General features: G+C 43.1%; 1 protein-coding gene across 2 annotated transcripts in view; it reads left to right on the forward strand.

The window, feature by feature from the left end:
• The window catches only part of LOC106583752 (ER membrane protein complex subunit 2), a 70596-nt gene extending 52738 nt beyond the window's left edge, over window positions 1-17858 (forward strand). The window contains exons 8-11 of one of the 2 annotated variants that reach the window (XM_014168311.3): window positions 7-88; window positions 363-473; window positions 3377-3481; window positions 17363-17858. In XM_014168311.3, coding sequence (XP_014023786.2) covers window positions 7-88; window positions 363-473; window positions 3377-3481; window positions 17363-17449 — 385 coding nt within the window. In that variant the 3' untranslated portion in view covers window positions 17450-17858. The remainder of the gene's footprint in view (window positions 1-6; window positions 89-362; window positions 474-3376; window positions 3482-17362) is intronic. The other variant, XM_045704666.2, reaches the window with a different exon arrangement.
• The last annotated feature ends 584 nt before the right edge of the window (window positions 17859-18442 follow it).

An 18442-nucleotide genomic window follows, 5' to 3' on the forward strand; every position in this document is an offset into this window, starting at 1 on the left:
CCACAGCTATGGAAAAGCAGCTTTCTGTCTGGAGGAGCTGATGATGATCAACCCTCACAATCACTTGTACTGTGAGCAGTACGCTGAGGTAGGTATGACTCCTGCATGTCCATCATCAAGCGGCCTAACTATGGAATAATGTTTCCCCCCCAGCCCTCTACGTGAATGCTCTCTCTCACATGGAGGAGCCGGCCGCTGCACTTAACGTCAGTGGGAATACACGCTCATGAATGTCGAAATGTTTACACGGCTTGTCATGTCGTGCTTATTCAGATGCCATGTAGGCATTGCGTAAGCCCCCCCCCCCCCCCCCCCCCCGGTCGACACGCCTCATGCCCATATTTTAATGCCTTGTCTCACAGGTGAAGTACACCCAGGGGGGGATGGAAAACCTGGAGCTGTCCAGAAAGTATTTTGCCCAGGCTCTGAAGCTGAACAACAGGAACATGAGGGCCTTGTTCGGTCTGTATATGGTGAGTTCGCACATCTAACCGTCGCATGATGAGAGGAGTGAGGGAGGGGGTGAAAGAGCAACAACTCATCCCTTTTTCTCCTGTGGTTTGTCAAAATGTGCAGGCCTGCTACTGCCTTTGTGTAGCGACCACAGAGCCCAGCTTTCAGATCGGTCAGGTCAATGCTGACTCAGTGGGTAAACCCCCCAGCTTGGAAAAGTCTGCCCCTTCAAGTGCTCTATTTTGGTAATATTACCCCTCTAGGCTTTCGTACGGGACCTTTTTCATGTTGAGGACCAAAATGACTAAAATAAATAAAGAGCAGTGGCAGTACGAAAAGGGGAAAGAGGGGGCCACTGCCTCCCTCCCGCGTTCTGTCAGTCGCAGACAGCCCCCCAGCCCCAGCCCAGGTTAACGTTTTGATTTCGTCTGCACCAAATGCCCCCCTTTCATCTGCATATTTATTTAAACAGGAAGTTGTCCGTTAGCACCAATGCATCATATGTAAGTGAGTCCTGACATAAGAACACAAACGGTGAGTGCAGGAATAAGGGCGGGTGGATGGCCAGAGCAGAGAGGAGCAGCGACACAGGCCTTCCAGTGTTTTCTCTCTATTGCAACAGGGGTTCAAGCAGGTAAAACATCTCATACCCGGAAAGGGGCACAACCACTGGATCCGTTCATGGTCTTTGACGAGATATCTTCACTTTTATAGACTAACCTTTATGTTTCTAAAAGTAGTCCATGGGGTTGAAATTAGCTAATGTTATTTAAACAAATTCAAACCGTCAATGACTCTCTCCTGGCCCGTAGGCTACTTTCAGGGTAAATGGAAAAAGAGGTATGTCTAAGGTCTTCAAGGTGCTAGCTAGCTGCAGAACATGCATAAAAAGCAGCATCAGTTCAAGAATTTCAGATCCCTTAACCTCCAAAGTTATTGTTGTTCACCTACGGGGGGGAATTCCGACCCCGAGTTAAGCGCACGTAAACGGAACGTAATTATTTTTGTATAAACTTTTCTCTCGACACATTGATAAGAGCGATTGATAAGCGTTAGGTAAATGAGTAAGCCATTTGGATAAGCGGATTGTAAATATAAATGACAAATGTTCTAGATCTATTTCACCATGCCACTGTCAGTTATACCCACATACATTTATGACGGTCACTTTAGTGTTCCTCTCCTTACATTTTGCATCATTCCATTACATAGTCAGTTCCTCGGTCACGTTGGTGTGGTTGTTCCTGAGGATCTCTAGCAATAGTGGATCATATCGGGCTAACGTATTACAAGTTGTGCAATCATTTGGGACATGTAGCCTATTGGAACCATTATGAACTGTGGACCATACATACAGTACATGTAGCAGGTTAAACCTGGAGACTGGCACACTTCACGACAACTGGACTGTTCTCATCACAGTTCCATGATTTAGTGTGGATTATTAGGGTGGACTTATTGACTACTGTTCAGGCACTATTGTACACTTTTCTCACCTTCCAATATTTTATGGATGGAACAATTTAAATATGTCAGCTTTCAGGATGACTCGAACCACTGTATTTTTGATTCACCAATATAGTTTGTGCATATAGGCTCTCCAAACCTGTTTTTTATTTATTTGTATTATTCATAAATACTTTCCTAACTGTAAATAATATAGATCAGAATATTTTTTAGATCTAGCAATTGGTGTTCAAAATGAGACAAATAGGCGTGCATTTAGTTCTACAAGGCTTTCTTTCATTGATCCCTAATATTCTGAATAGTTCTTTCCATATATTTTAGTGAGTCTGTCGAAAATTCAGATTAAAGGTACACCAAATTAAAAAGGATGGCTTTAGATAAATGTACTGAAAACCCTATTGAATGAAAACTCCATGAGAAAATCTGTTGGCCAGCAAGTTTGATCGTAAAAAAGTTACTGTCCACGAGGTCCAAAGTTGAAATCCTTGACAAGTGCAAGTTACTTCCTGACATGGGATTGTGCCAAGGCAATGACTTTCTGACCATTTCATCTGATTCTGGGTGACAGTGAAGCTTCATGAACACCACCGTAGGGCAGCTCCTCACCCAAGAGCTATTTGATTGGTTCAGCTTCGTCGTTCAGAGCACCTGGTACAGCTGAGTCGTTGGTAGGCGTGATCACTGTGAGGTTCAATCAATCAAATGTATTTATAAAGCCGTTTTTACATCAGTCGAAGTCACAAAGTACTGTACAGAAACCCAGCATAAAACCCCAAACAGCAAGCAATGTAGGAGCACTAACGTTAGTCAGTGCTGTGTCACCGCACTAGCGGGGATCCTCATGGAGGACGACATAATTCTGGGGTAGAGCTGACATCATAAGCTGGAGGTTATGAAGGAGAAATCCAGAAGCAAAATCGTTTAAAAAATAAATAAATAGGGGGGGCAAAGTTGATTGGGGTGTAGTTAAAGTTTCAGCATGTCCATAGGGATGCCTTTGAAGTGCTGCCTGTTTAAGCCTAGTGGGGTTTGCACTTCGGAGACGATGGCAGTAGCATGGGAAAGACATGGGTTTTGTGGTTCTGAGGGGAGCTGGGGCGGGCAGAGAGCATGATTCACATCGCGCTTCGCTCGCCACAGCACCGCGGGTTCTGAAGACATGCCGGGCCCTGTCATCACCGGCTATCTATGGTGTTGGAGAAATTAGGGCCCATTAAGTGACACTGCACTCAGGGAGCTGGGGCATTAAATAAAGCACTCACTTTTTCCTCTCCCGTAAAAGTTTTCTTCGTGTCGTCGGGCCAATTTTTTTCTCGTCATGCCCACGGTGGAGTTGGTTGCACATTCATCTCATTTATGCTTTTATTGCTGTTTTGATATGACGACACCTTTCTTTCTTTCCTCTCCTCTTTCCTCTCTCCCTTGCTTTCCACTCCCTTCTTCTTCCCCGGTGTAGTCGGCAAGCCACATTGCTGCCTGCCCCAAAGTGAACGCCACGGTGAAAAAGGCAAATGTTAAGTATGCTGCTTGGGCCACCAATCAAATCAACCGAGCCTACCAGGTGAGTCACGCCAGGGGTCTACGTTTAATTATGAAAGCTACTCTATTTACATTTGAGTCATTTAGCAGATGCTCTTATTCAGAGCGATTTATAGTAGAGTGCATACATTTTCCTACTTTCTTTCGTGCTGGTCCCCCATGGTAATCGAACCCACAACCCTGGTGTTGCAAGCACCATGCTATTGCGACTGAGTCACATGGGACCTTTTCCCACTTGCCTTTTCCACTTAACTGTTCCTATACTGTTCCTATACAACAAGGGTAGTCAGCCCTGGTTTAACAACCGGTTGAAACTGAGTGAAAAACATGGTTGTTGTGGATGTTGTTTCAAAGCCAAACACAACGAAATGGACAGCGCTTCTAAGGTGATGATTAATTCAAAGCATTAAGAGGTTGTGTGTAGAACACCATACATATATTACAGCTTATGCATAAACATTTGCCGATGTATGAGCCCAAGCCCGAAAAGAACCCTGAATTAAAATAATGATTGTGCCGTTATACAATACATAGCCTACCAAATATTATGCAAGGCAAAATGAAAAAGCATAGGATTTAATGTCTTTTGTACATAATTTTTCTTGCCGATATTCCCAAATTAAACAAATTCTAGTAATCACCTTTGAGTGTGGACTGTATTATTATGCATACTGGATGGACTGGTTACCTTTTAAAAAAAAATTTTTTTAAGGGGTGCTGCGCTCCAAACGTTCTATCCATGAGTCTGAGAGAGAATGTATAGGCCTAGGTGATGCTGTTGGTTCATTGATTGTACAGGGCGGCTTACAGAGTTGGCCTACAATTATAGTGAATTTGTATTTGATTTTGAATAGCCTAGTAATAGGGATTAAAAAAAAAAAAATCATTATCAATAGGCTGGTACATTACCTTTAGCTACAGAATATCCCACCACTGCATTTCCATTTCCTCCTATCTCCTTCATTCCTTTCTTGAGTGAGCAGAGATGGGAGCTGTCAACAGTTTAATTAAATATGTTTTGTTGTGAAAACATGTTACTATCGATGTTCCCGAACAGATTTCACTTGGTTTCCCAAATGAAACACTTGGTAGTTGCAGGAACAACGGGTTGGAGAGCCCATGGCATACAGGGTTTGGGCGGAGTATTACCAGCGACAGGCTGTGTGCTCCTCAAACAGTGATGCGTGAAGTGAAATATGTTCTTATAAGTCCAGACATTTCTATCTGCAATCCTGTGTGAAAGCAGAGTTTTGATGGTTGTCACTGAAATGAGGAGGATCCCATCTGCTACTATATTTAGGCCTTTTTCTCAGCTGCTCCACTATTAAACTGGAGTAGCCTACCCGGAAGGATTAAACTGCGTGAAAGCGGCCTCCATTCGCCATCCAATTGCATCCCCCCCTTTGCCTCTACCCATTTGATAATTGGCCATTCTAAGTCAAAACCAATTTGACATATTAGTAAAGACAAGATTAAATTGAGAGTAGTAGTGATCGGTGAAATATGATCGCTTGATGAGAGAACAGGGTGTGCAGCCTGAGGCAAGGAACAGAGCGCAAGCTTTGTTAGCACATTTTTCAAATAGTCAATAGCCTAATGTTGCATCATGCAGCCCATACATGTTTTTAATTTCTAAGACATTCTAAGGTTTGAATCATTCACAACTAAATTTGCCAAGTAACTCAAAATCTAGAGTATAGGACCTGTTTTAAAATGATCACTTTTACGCCCAACATAGCCACTTCATATGCGTACTGTCCTTTCAATTATAGTTCAATTATATTATACTTACAATAAAATCAGAACATCATACAGCCAGATAACATACAGTAGGCCGACTCCTATTCGGTTCTTCTGAAATACATTTTCTTCATATCATAATGTTTCTTTAGACCTGGTAACAAATAAATAATGGATACATTGTGTTAGTGTATATTAAATGGATGTTTTTGTAGATGTTCCGAAGGCAATAACCAGCAGCCAAAAATGTCATGACCACCATAGCCCTAGTGGTGCATGACTTTTTGGGTTGAAATCCTGCAGTGGCACTTCAGGACCAGGTTTACCTACCCCTGCAATGCAAGAACCTAATTCCTTACATACTCTTGAGTTCTTACTGTATCCTCCCCCTGGTCTATGCGAACCACCCTACCCTCTGAGGCCACGGCTGTACCGAGAATGGTTTTGACCAGCAGGGGGGGTTCCAGACTGTCCACCTAAAGGTCCTAGTCCCAGGGCTTCAATTGAGTGTCTTACTGTTTGGGTAGATTTCAGCTAATGTGTTGACTTAAGACCACCAGGCCTGCTCTGATTTTTTTTACTGTGCCTTTACGTGTGCTGCTGGGCTATCAATCCCCCCCACAGTTGAATCATGTAAGATTTGAGTGGAACAAAGATGACTTGTGGTGGCACGGGGAGGTATGATGGGTCTACCTTTCTGAGCAAAGGAGCGGGAAAGAGCGAGGGGGATACGTGGGGAAAGAGCGGGAAAAAGTGAAAAGCTGCTCAGATGGCATCACTAAACCGGTTTATGCTGTTGCCATGGCACCTTGAGCATAAATGTGTATTTAATATAACTCTTTGCTGCCATAAGGGGTGATATGCATTGCTTATTTAGGCATTGACAGTTAAACATGCAATAAGCAGTTCCTTGCTCTGCATGTGCGGGCTCTATCGGGAGAGTGGAACCACGCTGAGCCACTAAAGCCCACGTCTTGACACACTCAGCGCTGTCTTTCCCTCCTGGAGTGCTGGGAGGGTTTCCACCACAGAGGCACGGAATGGCTCTGTTAGTAGTAGTAGTAGTAGTAGTAGGGGTGTTGAGTATCTAAGGCTTTGGGTGTTGATTAATCAAGAACACTTAACTGTGTTAGTCAATCAATCAGGCACACTTTACAATGTTAAGCTCAACAACGTGGCTGTGGAAAGTGTATTAACATTTTAAGTATTTCTATTTGGTGTTTGAGTAAATGCACAAGGGAAAATATCATGTGTGTTTTTGGTCTCCACTCTGACAGAGCCAGAGCCACACCCTTATCCAGGGAACAGGAAGAGGCTCCCGGCGGGCCTGGCCAGCAACCTGTTGGGCTGTGTTTGTTTTAAGTTGCCTGGTAATGGCAGGGGCAGCAGAGCAGCGGGACCCCACCCTGCGTGTGAGAGGAAAAATGACAGGGCGCAAGGTTGACTTGACTCTTAACTCTGACTTTTTTTTCTCCTCCTTTTTAAATGGGTGCTGGGCTATTTGAAAGGGAGCCGCTGTGGAACATTGTGGGCCTCCGCAGGGCTGGCCTGGCTGCTGTGTGCTTGTGCTGACTGATTGATGGGGGCTTTAAAGGGCTACTCGTGTCAGTCGTCCCGCTTTTATGACCCGCTGTACCTGGTGATTGTCATACCTCAGTGCGAGAAAAGGCGACAGGTGAGTGGTGTTGTGGGAGCAGACGTCACAATGGGGTCAAAGCGACTGCGGCAAGGCCATTAAAAATGTTATTACTGAAAACTGAAAGCAAGGGCCCGGCTTTGACATGTTAATGACCCAGAGAGAAGTCCTGATAGCGTCATATTGACTCAAAACAAAAACTTTTTAAATTACTCTGTCGTTATTAGAATCTTAATATCGCAAACAGAATTTGTGTTATAAGCAGTTTTAAGAGGACATGTCATTTTTTCCACCCTGCCCATCATTCACCGCCAGTCATTCACTGGCAGTCAGCGTGCACAGCTGATGGCCCATCGAAACTACACCTAAACTATACTGAACAAAAATATAAACGCAATGTAAAATGTTGGTTTCATAAGCTGAAATAAAAGATCCCTGAAAGCTTATTTCTCTCAAATTTTGGGTACAAATTTGTTTACATCCCTGTTAATGAGCATTTCTCCTTTACCAAGATAATCCATCCACCTGACAGATGTTGCATATCAAGAAGCTGATTAAACCGTACAATCATTACACAAGTGCACCTTGTGCTGGGGAGAATAAAAGGCCACTCTAAAATGTGCAGTTTTGTCACACAACACGTTGCCACAAGATGTCATAAGTTTTGAGGGAGTGTGTAGTTGTCAATGCTGACTGCAGGAATGTTCACTAGAGCTGTTGCCAGAGAATTGAATGTTATTTTCTCTACCATAAGTCGTCTCCAACATCGTTTAAGAGAATTAGGCAGTACGTCCAACCGGCCTCACAATTGCAGCCCACTTGTAACCATGCCAGCCCATGACCTCCACATCTGGCTTCTTCACCTGCAGGATTGTCTAAGACCACCCACCCATACAGCTGATGAAAATGAGTATTTCTGTCTGTAATAAAGCCCTTTTAGAGGGGAAAACTTCTGATTGGCTGGGCCTTGCTCCCAAGTGGGTGGGCCTATGCCCTCCCAAGCCCACCCATGGCTGCGCCCCTGCCCAGTCATGTGAAATAGATTAGGGCCTAATGAATTTATTTCAATCGACTGATTTCCTTATATGAACTGTAAAATCATTGAAATTGTTGCATGTTGCATTGTATATTTTTTTCAGTATATAGTTAAACTAATTTCACACACTTAATATTAAATTGACAAAAGTCTGATGTGAGAATAGTATCAATTGTTAAATTGTATATGAAGATTCTGATGAACAGTGCACCTTGGAATTGACACAGAGGCAGGGAAATGAAAATGAGTGCAAGAAAGTGACTTTTGCAAATTCTCCTACAGAAACACAAGCAGGTAAGATGTTTTGATGTCTACAGTTGAAGTCGGATGTTTACATACACTTAGGTTGGAGTCATTAAAATATTGTTTTTCAACCACTCCACAAATTTCTTGTTAACAAACTATAGTTTTGGCAAGTCGGTTAGGACATCTACTTGACACAAGTCATTTTTCCAACAATTGTTTACAGACAGATTTATTTCACTTATAATTCACTGTATCTCAATTCCAGAAGTTTACATAGACTAAATTGACTGTGCCTTTGAACAGCTTGGAATATTCCAGAAAATTATGTCATGGCTTTACAAGCTTCTGATAGGCTTATTGTCGTCAATTGGAGGTGTACTTGTGGACGTATTTCAAGGCCTACCAAATACTAATTGAGTGTATAAACTTCTGACCCACTGGGAATGTGATGAAAGAAATAAAAGCTGAAATGAATCACTCTCTACTATTATTTATATTATTTCACATTCTTAAAATAAAGTGGTGATCCTAACTGACCTAAGACTGACTTTTTATGAGGATTAAATGTCAGGAATTGTGATAAACTGAGTTTAAATGTATTTGTCTAAGGTGTATGTAAACTTCCGACTTCAACTGTAGTATCAAAAATAGCAGATTATGCAGTTTCCAAATCACCTATCCTTGCCAAACAACAAAAAAATTACCCTTGAGCCAACATGAACTTCAATTAACTTTTTAGTGACGGGGCAGTATTCGGAAATTCAGATGAATGACGTGCCCAAATTAAACTGCCTGCTACTCGGGCCCAGAAGGTAGGATATGCATATTATTAGTAGATTTGGATAGAAAACACTGAAGTTTCTAAAACTGTTTGAATGATGTCTGTGAGTATCACAGAACTCATATGGCAGGCAAAAACCTGAGAGAAATCCAACCAGGAAGGGTTTTGTAGTTTTTTCAACTGATTGCCTCTCCAAACTACAGTGTCTGTGGGGTCATTTTGCACTTCCTAAGGCTTCCACTAGATGTCAACAGTCTTTAGAACCTTGTTTCATGCTTCTACTGTTACTGGGCAGAGAATAAGAGCTATCTCAAGCCTGGGACCAGTAAGTTGTTTCCTGCGCACTCACGCAGGCGTGCCGCTCCTTCTTTTTCCTCTGTAATGAATACGCTATTGTCCGGTTGGAATATTATCTTAGATCTATGTTAAAAAGACCCCAAGGATTGATTGTAAACATCGTTTGACATGTTTCTACGAATGGTAATGGAACTATTTGTCTTTTTGTCTCGGGTTTTGCGCTCGCCAATTATGTCTTTGGATTAGTGATCTGAACGTGCAAACAAAACGGAGGTATTTGGACATAAATATGGAGTTTATCGAACAAAACAAACATTTCTTGTGGGAGTCCTGGGAGTGCATTCCGACGACGATGATCAGCAAAGGTAAGTGAAGATTTATAATACTATTTCTGAGTTTAGTTGACTCCAGAACTTGGCGGGTAACTGTATAGCTTGCTTTGATGGCTGAACTCTGTACTCAGAATATTGAACAATGTGCTTTCGCCGTAAAGCTATTTTGAAATCTGACACGCTAGCGTCCCACCCGCGGGACACACTGCCAACAGCCAGTGAAATAGCAGGGCAGCAAATTCAAAACAACAAAAATCTCATTCAAATTTCTTAAACATACAACTATTATTTCCCATTTTAAAGATAATCTTCTCGTTAATCCAACCACATTGTCCGACTTCAAAAAGGCTTTACGGCGAAAGCATAACATTAGATTATGTTAGGACAGCACCTAAACAAGAAAAACCACACAGCCATTTTCCAAGCAAGGAGAGGCATCACAAAAACCAGAAATGCAGCTAAAATTAATCACTAACCTTTGATCATGTATGTTTTGTTCGATAAAGTTCATATTTATATCCATAAACCCCATTTTACATTGGCGCGTGATGTTCAGAAATGTTTTGCCTCCCAAAACTTCTGGTGAATGAGCACATCAATTTACAAAAATACTCATCATAAACATTGATAAAATTTACAACAGTTATTGAAACAATTATAGATACACTTCTCCTTAAGGCAGCCCTGATGGGTTAACCGAAAAGTACGCTAGCGTGTTCCCAGCGTCTGCTGTTACACGTGCTATGCCTAAGAATGTTGCCGGGTGCAAGTCTAGTGTTGAGGAGGATGTCAGCGATCCCACCATGGTCAATCTGTCCAAGACGTTTATGGGTGATCCTGATTTCGGTAAACCTGAGTTGACCTTTGAAAACACCAAAGGTGAGTGAGTTTGTAGGACCGCTTAAGGAAGAGAAGGGTTCCTACAGTTAACACTGATGTCTAGGATACAGCTGATTGCGGAACAGACTAAAGATGTTTCCCTCTCCCCTCTTTTTGCTGAGATACGTCGAGGCGCAGTTTGATGAAGTTAGTGTGGGTTACTTTGACAGAGATGGTATTCTAATGAGGAAATGGCATTCTCGCGCTACTTCTGGACAAGACGACTGGCCAAGTGTATCTGAAATTGCCGTTCCAAATTACGCTTCAACAAGAGATACTGAGGTTGGCTGACGATGGAAGTATGGCAGGCCATTTTGGGGTCAACAAGACGTGTGGCCGTATTTTGGTTAACTTCTTCTGGTCTGGTCTGAAGCAGGATGTTTTGTCTTACTATAAATCCTGTCGCGTTTGCCAGCGGAGGTAAACCTGAACCAAGTTGTACCGGTTTCGTTCTTGCTTTTGACTAACCTTTCAGCAGGGTTCTGGTGGATTTTGTTGGTCCTTTGCAGTCAATATGTTTTGGGTTAAGCCAGTGTGTAGCCCTGCCTCAAAATTGATTTTGACTGCACATTTTGCCGTTTTGGAGACAAGTTTTGGTTGCGCTCGTTCGAAGGGGATGAGAGTTATAGAAGCGTATGTGAGTTTTTCGAAAACTTGTGGGTTTACGGCAACTATAGAAAAAAAATTGAGGTGGCTGTTTTGTCTTGTATTTAATTGTTGACAGCCAGTAGACTCATTTAAGGCGACTCATTTAAGTAGCGATGCATTTAAGTTGGTTATGTTGTGCAATGGAAGTTGTTTTCTGTTGGTGGTGAGCAACTATAGGATATATTTGTTGTCTGAAGGGGGAAAGTGTTACAGGTTTTGGTTTTTCCATTTACGTTATGAGGTTGGACGTATAGCTCGTTCGCGCGCAGGGTGCATCAATTGGTGTCACCTCATTAGTCAATATGTGTTCCACTGTGCTGGTTGCCATCTTGTTAGTTGGAAGGTGTTTCACCTGTACTGGCCCAGATGCTATTTAAGAGTGGCTGGCCTAGTGCTCCAGTTCTCTTGATGGATGCGGACGGTTAGCACCTTTAGCTGGCTCTCCCTATTTTGATTTCTACGCAAACAATCCTTGATCTGATTTTGTTTTGCTCCACCTTTTTGGTTTGCTGCCTGTCTTTAAGTTTGGTGTGGGGTTTTTCTTTTGTTTGCCTCTTAGTGGGCGAATTTAGTGGGTGCTCATGGTGGGTGTCTTTTAGGTCCCAGTTGTTGTTGCTGTGCAACTTAAAGTGGACACCCCATGAGTCTTTTAGACCCCCTCCTAAAACTCCACCTGTTTCGTTTTAGTTGTCAGTGACTCTGTTAGTTCCCCCTTCTGTTTGAGCAACATTTTCGGTCTTCTTGCTGGGGAACATAACAAATAGAGTCCCAGCATATTAACCAAGATATGGTCACTATGCCAGGGTTCTCCCCAAACGAGGGACGCTGCGCCACCTGGTTGGGTTGGCTGCGCCACTATGTAAAGATTTCTGAGAAAATGAAACTGATAGCTACTCTATCATTACTAACTATCTTTGATCGGCAATGATATTAATGTGAATTGCGAAACCGGCCGTTCGTAAATTCTGAGCGTTATCATGTTCCTCAATTAATTCAGCACATTTTAGCAGTAGGCTATCTCGACACAGAGGGCATCCCGAGAATAGCTTTGTTGAATCTTAGCTCTCGTATGAGCAGCAGGTACGAAACAGCGCACATTATTTTATAGCCTATACTGTAGGGGTTTCCTGAAGGGTTTATAAACTGCATTTGGGCCGCGTGTGCAGTCCGGCGGTGTCAATTATGCGTGTGCTTTGAATTTGTGGCATTTTGTGTGAAGTTAATATGCTAGGTTAAAAGCTTCCATGCGAGGACCTGTTTGGATAATGTGCTATTACTTTTTTTGGTAATCTACTGCTGCGCATGTTGTGTATTTTGTAGTGTTAACATTGGGGGAAAATGTAATGTCCCAGGTCTTGTCGTTTAGTTTTTTCGGGAAATGTGAAGTGTTCCGGGGACAGGCCCAGAATCCCGTTTACCCATGTTAATCCCAAGCATGCATTCTCAACACTCTAAGCACAGTAATATATTTAAACTCAAAATATGCAATTCTGTTCTTTTGAAATGCATTTTTTTACATTCATGTTCCTTAAGATCTGTCCTTAACGAATGAATAATGAATGATCTTTGTGGTGGTGTTTATTTAATGGATTTTAACACTTGAATTGTGGTGTTTTAGTGGTTTTTCGTTTGTACATTTACTCTAGTCACATAAACTAATTAAATATAGATAGTGGAGCCATATTTTTTTCGGTCATTGATTCGTTTTTTTTTGTTGTCGGATTGTTCAGTTTTTGGGCTGGAGTTAATACAGTCCCCTCACCTTAGGCAGGCGAGATAATTGGCTGCCTGGCTCTGTGGTTGGGGATAATGGGACATTAGGGAAGCACACAGCGAAACGCGCTGACCATCAACTCCCCCTCAGCCACACCACACCGCCCCCACACCACCGCTTTAATACGTCTGCATGAGTCACGCTCGGAAATTACTTCTTTGCCAAAGGTACATTTTCACCAAATGCCCTCTCTATGACACTCTGAAAGCACAGTTTCCCCCCCATATGGAAACATTATATTGGCTATGCGTGTGTGTGTATACTGTATGTGAACAGGTTCATAAATGGTTGACAGCAAGCCCTGCGTCACTATTCCCGATAATAATGGAATATATTTATATAACGCCTTTCCAGGTTCTTCAAGCGCTTTACATTTGTATGGTGGGAAACTCACCTTGTATAATGTGGAATATACACATTTACTGTAAAGCCTTCTGCTATTTAGCAAGCTGGTAGAAGCCAGATGAAGAGGGTTAGTTTGGGATTGAATGTTGGTCTATAATGAGGAGTCAGAGCATCTCCGGAGAGTGATCACTCATTCCTGAGGACAGGCCGAATATGCTCCTCTCTGTGTCCAGCCAGAAATGGCACATCAGCCATGTGGGAGAAAGGAACACAATCTCTGTTATAGCACAGGGGGTTAATTAAGCAATAAGGCCCGAGGGGGTGTGGTATATGGCCAATATACCACGCCAATATACCATGGCATCACTGAGTGCTAGGGCACTGCCCTTAGCCGTGGTATATTGGCTACATATCACAAACCCCGAGGTGCCTTATTGCTATTATAAACTGGTTACCAACATAATTAGAGCAGTAAAAATAAATGTTTTGTCATACCCATGGCTTACCGTCACCCAGTTTATAGTGTGGTTTTCGTAATGATTTTATTGAGAAAAGGCCAAAGATGTCCTCCGCTGCGTTGCTCTGACTTGTCTGTGTGCTCTCCGCCCAGCAGCAGATGTGGCCTTACACTCTCTCTTTCACACACACACCACACACACACACACCAACCCTGCTTTCAAGTCTTAGGAAGCTTGCCCCGACGCTGCTGTCCCTGTGCCCAAATAGCAGTTATTATAATGAGAGCGGAGGAGTAGTCTACCGCACAACTCACTAATGCCAAGTGCCTGTGGGTGTTGTTGCAGGGGGCACATGTCCTAGCGCCTAGCGTGGCTAAATTAGGTTATCTGTTAGTCTCTGTAGTTTGGGGACAGGGCCGAGAGGAGAGGACCCCCTCCTGTGTTCAGATAATAGCAGGGCTGATTGTGGTTTAATTGGGAGATAGAGAGGTCTGAGGGGCTGTGTGTGTGAGTCACAGAGGAAGTCCAGTCTTGCCCGTGTACACACACATACACAGAGGGAGAGATGGGGGCAGAGAGAGGGAGGCAGAGATTAGGAGCAGTGGTTTATGGTAGTGATGCACCGATATTACATTTTTGGTCGATACCGATATCCAATATTTTCCTTGCCAAAAAAACCTGATACCGATAACCGATATTTAACATTTTAGCGACCTTTTAAGCATTCTAGTAGAGTTAAATAGTTAACACACACATGGACGCAGCGGTCAAAGGCACTGCCATCTCAGTGCAAGAGGCGTAACAACAGTCCCTGGTTCGAATCCAGGCTGTATCACATCTGGCCATGATTGGCCTAGCGTCGTCCGGTCCGTCATTGTAAATAAGAATTTGTTCTTAACTAACTTGCCTAGTTAAATAAAGGTTACATATACACACCACACTGACCAAAAAGTTTGTTGGCATTTACGTATGTCCCCATTACCAGTAAAGCATAATCAAAACCTATTTCTTTCACTTCATTCTCAAACAGGAATTCTATGGAACGCCGTTTGGGTCTTTGCGTGTCAAAAAAAGATACACGTCAAATAACACCATTTGACTTGTCAAATAAGCTTGTTGACCAATCAGGACCTGAATATGACAGCACGTCACATAATAATTTAACTTGTTCATACATTTTTTATGTAGTTATTACACATTGATTACACTCACTCGTATTTCATATGTCACAACGATTCATCGATACGTATGCTATGATGCTGGAAAAGTTGTCTCGTGCATCTACAGTGCTGGTCATAAAAAAAAAGCTAGCTCGCTAGCTAGCTCATGGATGCAAACAATGTTCTTCACCAAAAACATAGCAAAACGACAGTCTGTTTCAGTAGCTATAGTTAGCTAGCTAGGTGTCATCTAAAATAACCCTAATGTCTAAGACAGTTCTTACTTGATTAATGGTCGGCTCCATCTATGTGAAGCTAGCCACAATAAGGATTAGCTACAGTAGTGGACTTTGCGGTTAGCCTTGAAAATAAAAGTATGGCATAATTCTACTATTTGTATTCATTTGCATCACTCTCAATGACATACTTTTATTTTGAAGGCAAACCACAAATTCCACTATTGTGCCTAATCTTTATTGTGGCTAGCTTCATAACACATAACCCGGTCTAGTCGAGCCTCACTATCCAGATGAAGCTAGCATGCTGCTTATAACGTTAGCTTTGGGCAACAGGGTTGAGTAGCTGGCTAGCTATTTATTTTCATGAACTGTTAGGGTTGAACTGGCTATTTGTATGCATAACTTATATAATATACTGGGGAAGCTATGCTAAGTACATAAACTACGAGTAAATCAACTGTTGAAGACAAGAAGAACTACAACCGGCAACAGGAAGTGCGTCACGACGCTGGGACCAGCCTGCACGCCGACGTTAGGAGGAGCAAGTATAAACCACGCTCCTCCTCCCTCTGACAGGCCAGCATTGAGCGAGAACTATCTCTGTCAGTATAAAAGAGAGAACAATAGGATGTGTCGCTCTCTTCTCTGTTTGCCCTGCGAGGTAAAACAGCGAGACCGTATATATACGAACCACACATATACCACACACGTGTTTGCATTAATTAAAGTACAGCTAAATCAGAAGTTACTATGTGCTGACTATTTTGTTCTGTTACCAGAAACGAACTGTCGCAACATTAACAGAACTGAAGTTCAATTTCAGTAGGCGAACAACAAGTGGCAACCTAGCTAATACTTACAAGGATTCCTAAATAATGAAAATGACTGCAGTTTCTACTGGTTATTGTTTTCTGGCTGGTTGTATTGGTGCTAGCTAGGTACCAAGCTAAAGCTAGCTACCCCAGAAGTGGCGGTCAAACAAATGATGCTTTATTACCAACGCGGTATTGTAAACACAGCGTTTGTGGCCGGTGTTTACTTGTTTGCAGACTTTTTTGTACAGCTTTGACAGTGCTGCTGAATCTTTTTTGACACGCAAAGACCCAAACGGCATTCCAAAGTATATATGTCTTGAAGCTAATAGCAGTGACGCTATTACTGTGTAACTCCGGTAGGGCAACATCTGAAAAATAGCGCACTTGGTAGTGTGTACCGGTGCTCGACCAGTTGGCGAAAGCCAACATCACCCACGACAGAGAACGGTTGATTGTCAAGGGTAATGAATTACATTTTTTTGGCGTTAATGGATTTCGCCTTTTGAGTTGTCTTGCTGAAATGTTCTTACTCTTTCAAATGACTGCTCGACTTGTTGACTGCTCGATCCACACAGCAGACTTTGTGTGGGCTAGGTTAGGAATGCTGTGTTGCACGTGTAGCGCCTAATTGTACGTGGTGTCATTACGTCATGTACCTACGTTATATAGGTATGCACGGTAGCTTTGACATCGGTTTTTAACATCGGCGTTAAACTAGACATTGGGTCGATACCGATGTTGGCATTTTTAGCTAATATCGGCCGATTCCGATATGTTCACCGATATATTGTTCATCCCTAGTTTATGGGTTTGTTTGGGGCTGTCCAGGCGAGGGACCTTGAGACAGTGAGTCATCAGGACATCCTGGCCCTCCCACTCTCTTACCTCTCCCCCTCGTCACACACAGACACACAGCTTTTTTTGCAACAGGCCAGGAACATCCCTGACTCCAGGTGGTGCTTCTCTTCTCTTGGCCCCGTTAGTCCACAGCTTGTGGATGTGTGTCATTCAGAGGGTAAATGTGCAAGACAAGATTTAAGTGCCTATGAACGGGGTATGGTAGTAGGTGCCAGGCGCACCGGTCTGTGTCAGGAACTGCTATGCTGCTGGGTTTTTCACGCTCATCAGTTTCCTGTGTGTATCAAGAATGGTCCACCACCCAAAGGACATCCAGCCAATTTGACACAACTGTGGGAAGCATTGGAGTCAACATGGGTCAGCATCCCTGTGGAACGCTTTCAACACCTTGTAGAGTCCATGCCCAGTCGAATTGAGGCTGTTCTGAGGGCAACACAATATAAGTAAGGTGTTCTTAATGTTTGGTTTACTCTGTGTAGTTTAGTCTGTTTGGACTTGATGTGGTGGAGCGTGAGACGGGGCTATGCGGTTATCGTGACATTCTGAGTGTGCGATAGAGTGTTTTGGCTTGGCTGGCTCTCCCTCAGCCAGCCCTGTGCTTTGGCCTCTTTAAAGATGTTATGAGCTGATGTTTTCTCTCTCCTCTCTCTGTCATGCAGCTGGCCGGTCGCGGGACGAAGGAGAACAAATGCTCCGTGAAGGCCGTGGAGGAGATGCTGGAGTCCATGCAGATCACCATGTCCTAGACCCCACCCCCAACTCTTACCCCCCCCTGTTCTACATGGCTCAACAAGGCAGCTCTGTTGGCTCAATGCTGCACCCTCCCCTCTCCCCTCCAGACTTGACCACCACCTCCTCTCCCCCTGTTTTTTGATGATTTAGAGCAGGTCTGCCCTTTATAGTTCTGTACTTTTAACCCAAGCCCTATCTAAGCAAATATAATGCACTATATGAGAGAGAGGGGGACATTTGAGGCCAGGTAGGCCAGGTAGAGGATGCTCTCGCGTTGAGGTCAGGGACTGAGATGTGAGTAGAGAAGAGGCTGTAATAAATACTAATATAAAGAGAGGGCGTAGACAGGTCCGTCTGTATGCAGCTAGGCCCTCCCAACATTTCCTTATGTCTGTAAATGAAATAAAAACGTTTTTATCATAACTATTGTTTTTTTTTCTTCTCTCAGTCCATCCAGATGTCTTAATAAAGGTTTGAATTGTTTGCGGTCTGGAGCAAATTTTCTCATTTCAGTGCGTTGGTGTTCTGGGTTTTTACTGGGTTCTATTAGGTTTTTGTGTATAGGACCAATCTTTTTTATCAGTACATTGACACAACTGTTAATGATAACGGCGGATTCATTACTTTTATGATAATGATGATGAAATCTTCTCTGAATTTATGGTAATCGAGTCCCAGCCACTCTAACCACTCTACCCCACCAGTAGCAACAGCAGAGAAATCAGCAACACTAGAGCAGTCTGCTTAAACCATTTTGCAGTGAGCGGGAGAGAAGCGTCCTCATTAAACGGGCAGCAGCGAGGCTAAAGGCCTTTGCTTCTCACACTGGATCCAGCTGGGAATCCCTCCCTTCAATTACCCAGACACCGTAAGGGCTCTGTAACTGCAACGTGCAGCGGCCGGGAGAACACCTCTGTCATTTCAGTTTAGGGAGACCCAGAGTACACGGACTGGCTGCCAGTAATTAAAACAGACAAAAATCTAATTCATGAAACTGGGAACGTTCA

Source organism: Salmo salar, chromosome 02, assembly GCF_965601325.2.
Source record: "Salmo salar chromosome 02, fSalSal1, whole genome shotgun sequence".
Classification (NCBI taxonomy): Eukaryota; Metazoa; Chordata; class Actinopteri; order Salmoniformes; family Salmonidae; genus Salmo; species Salmo salar.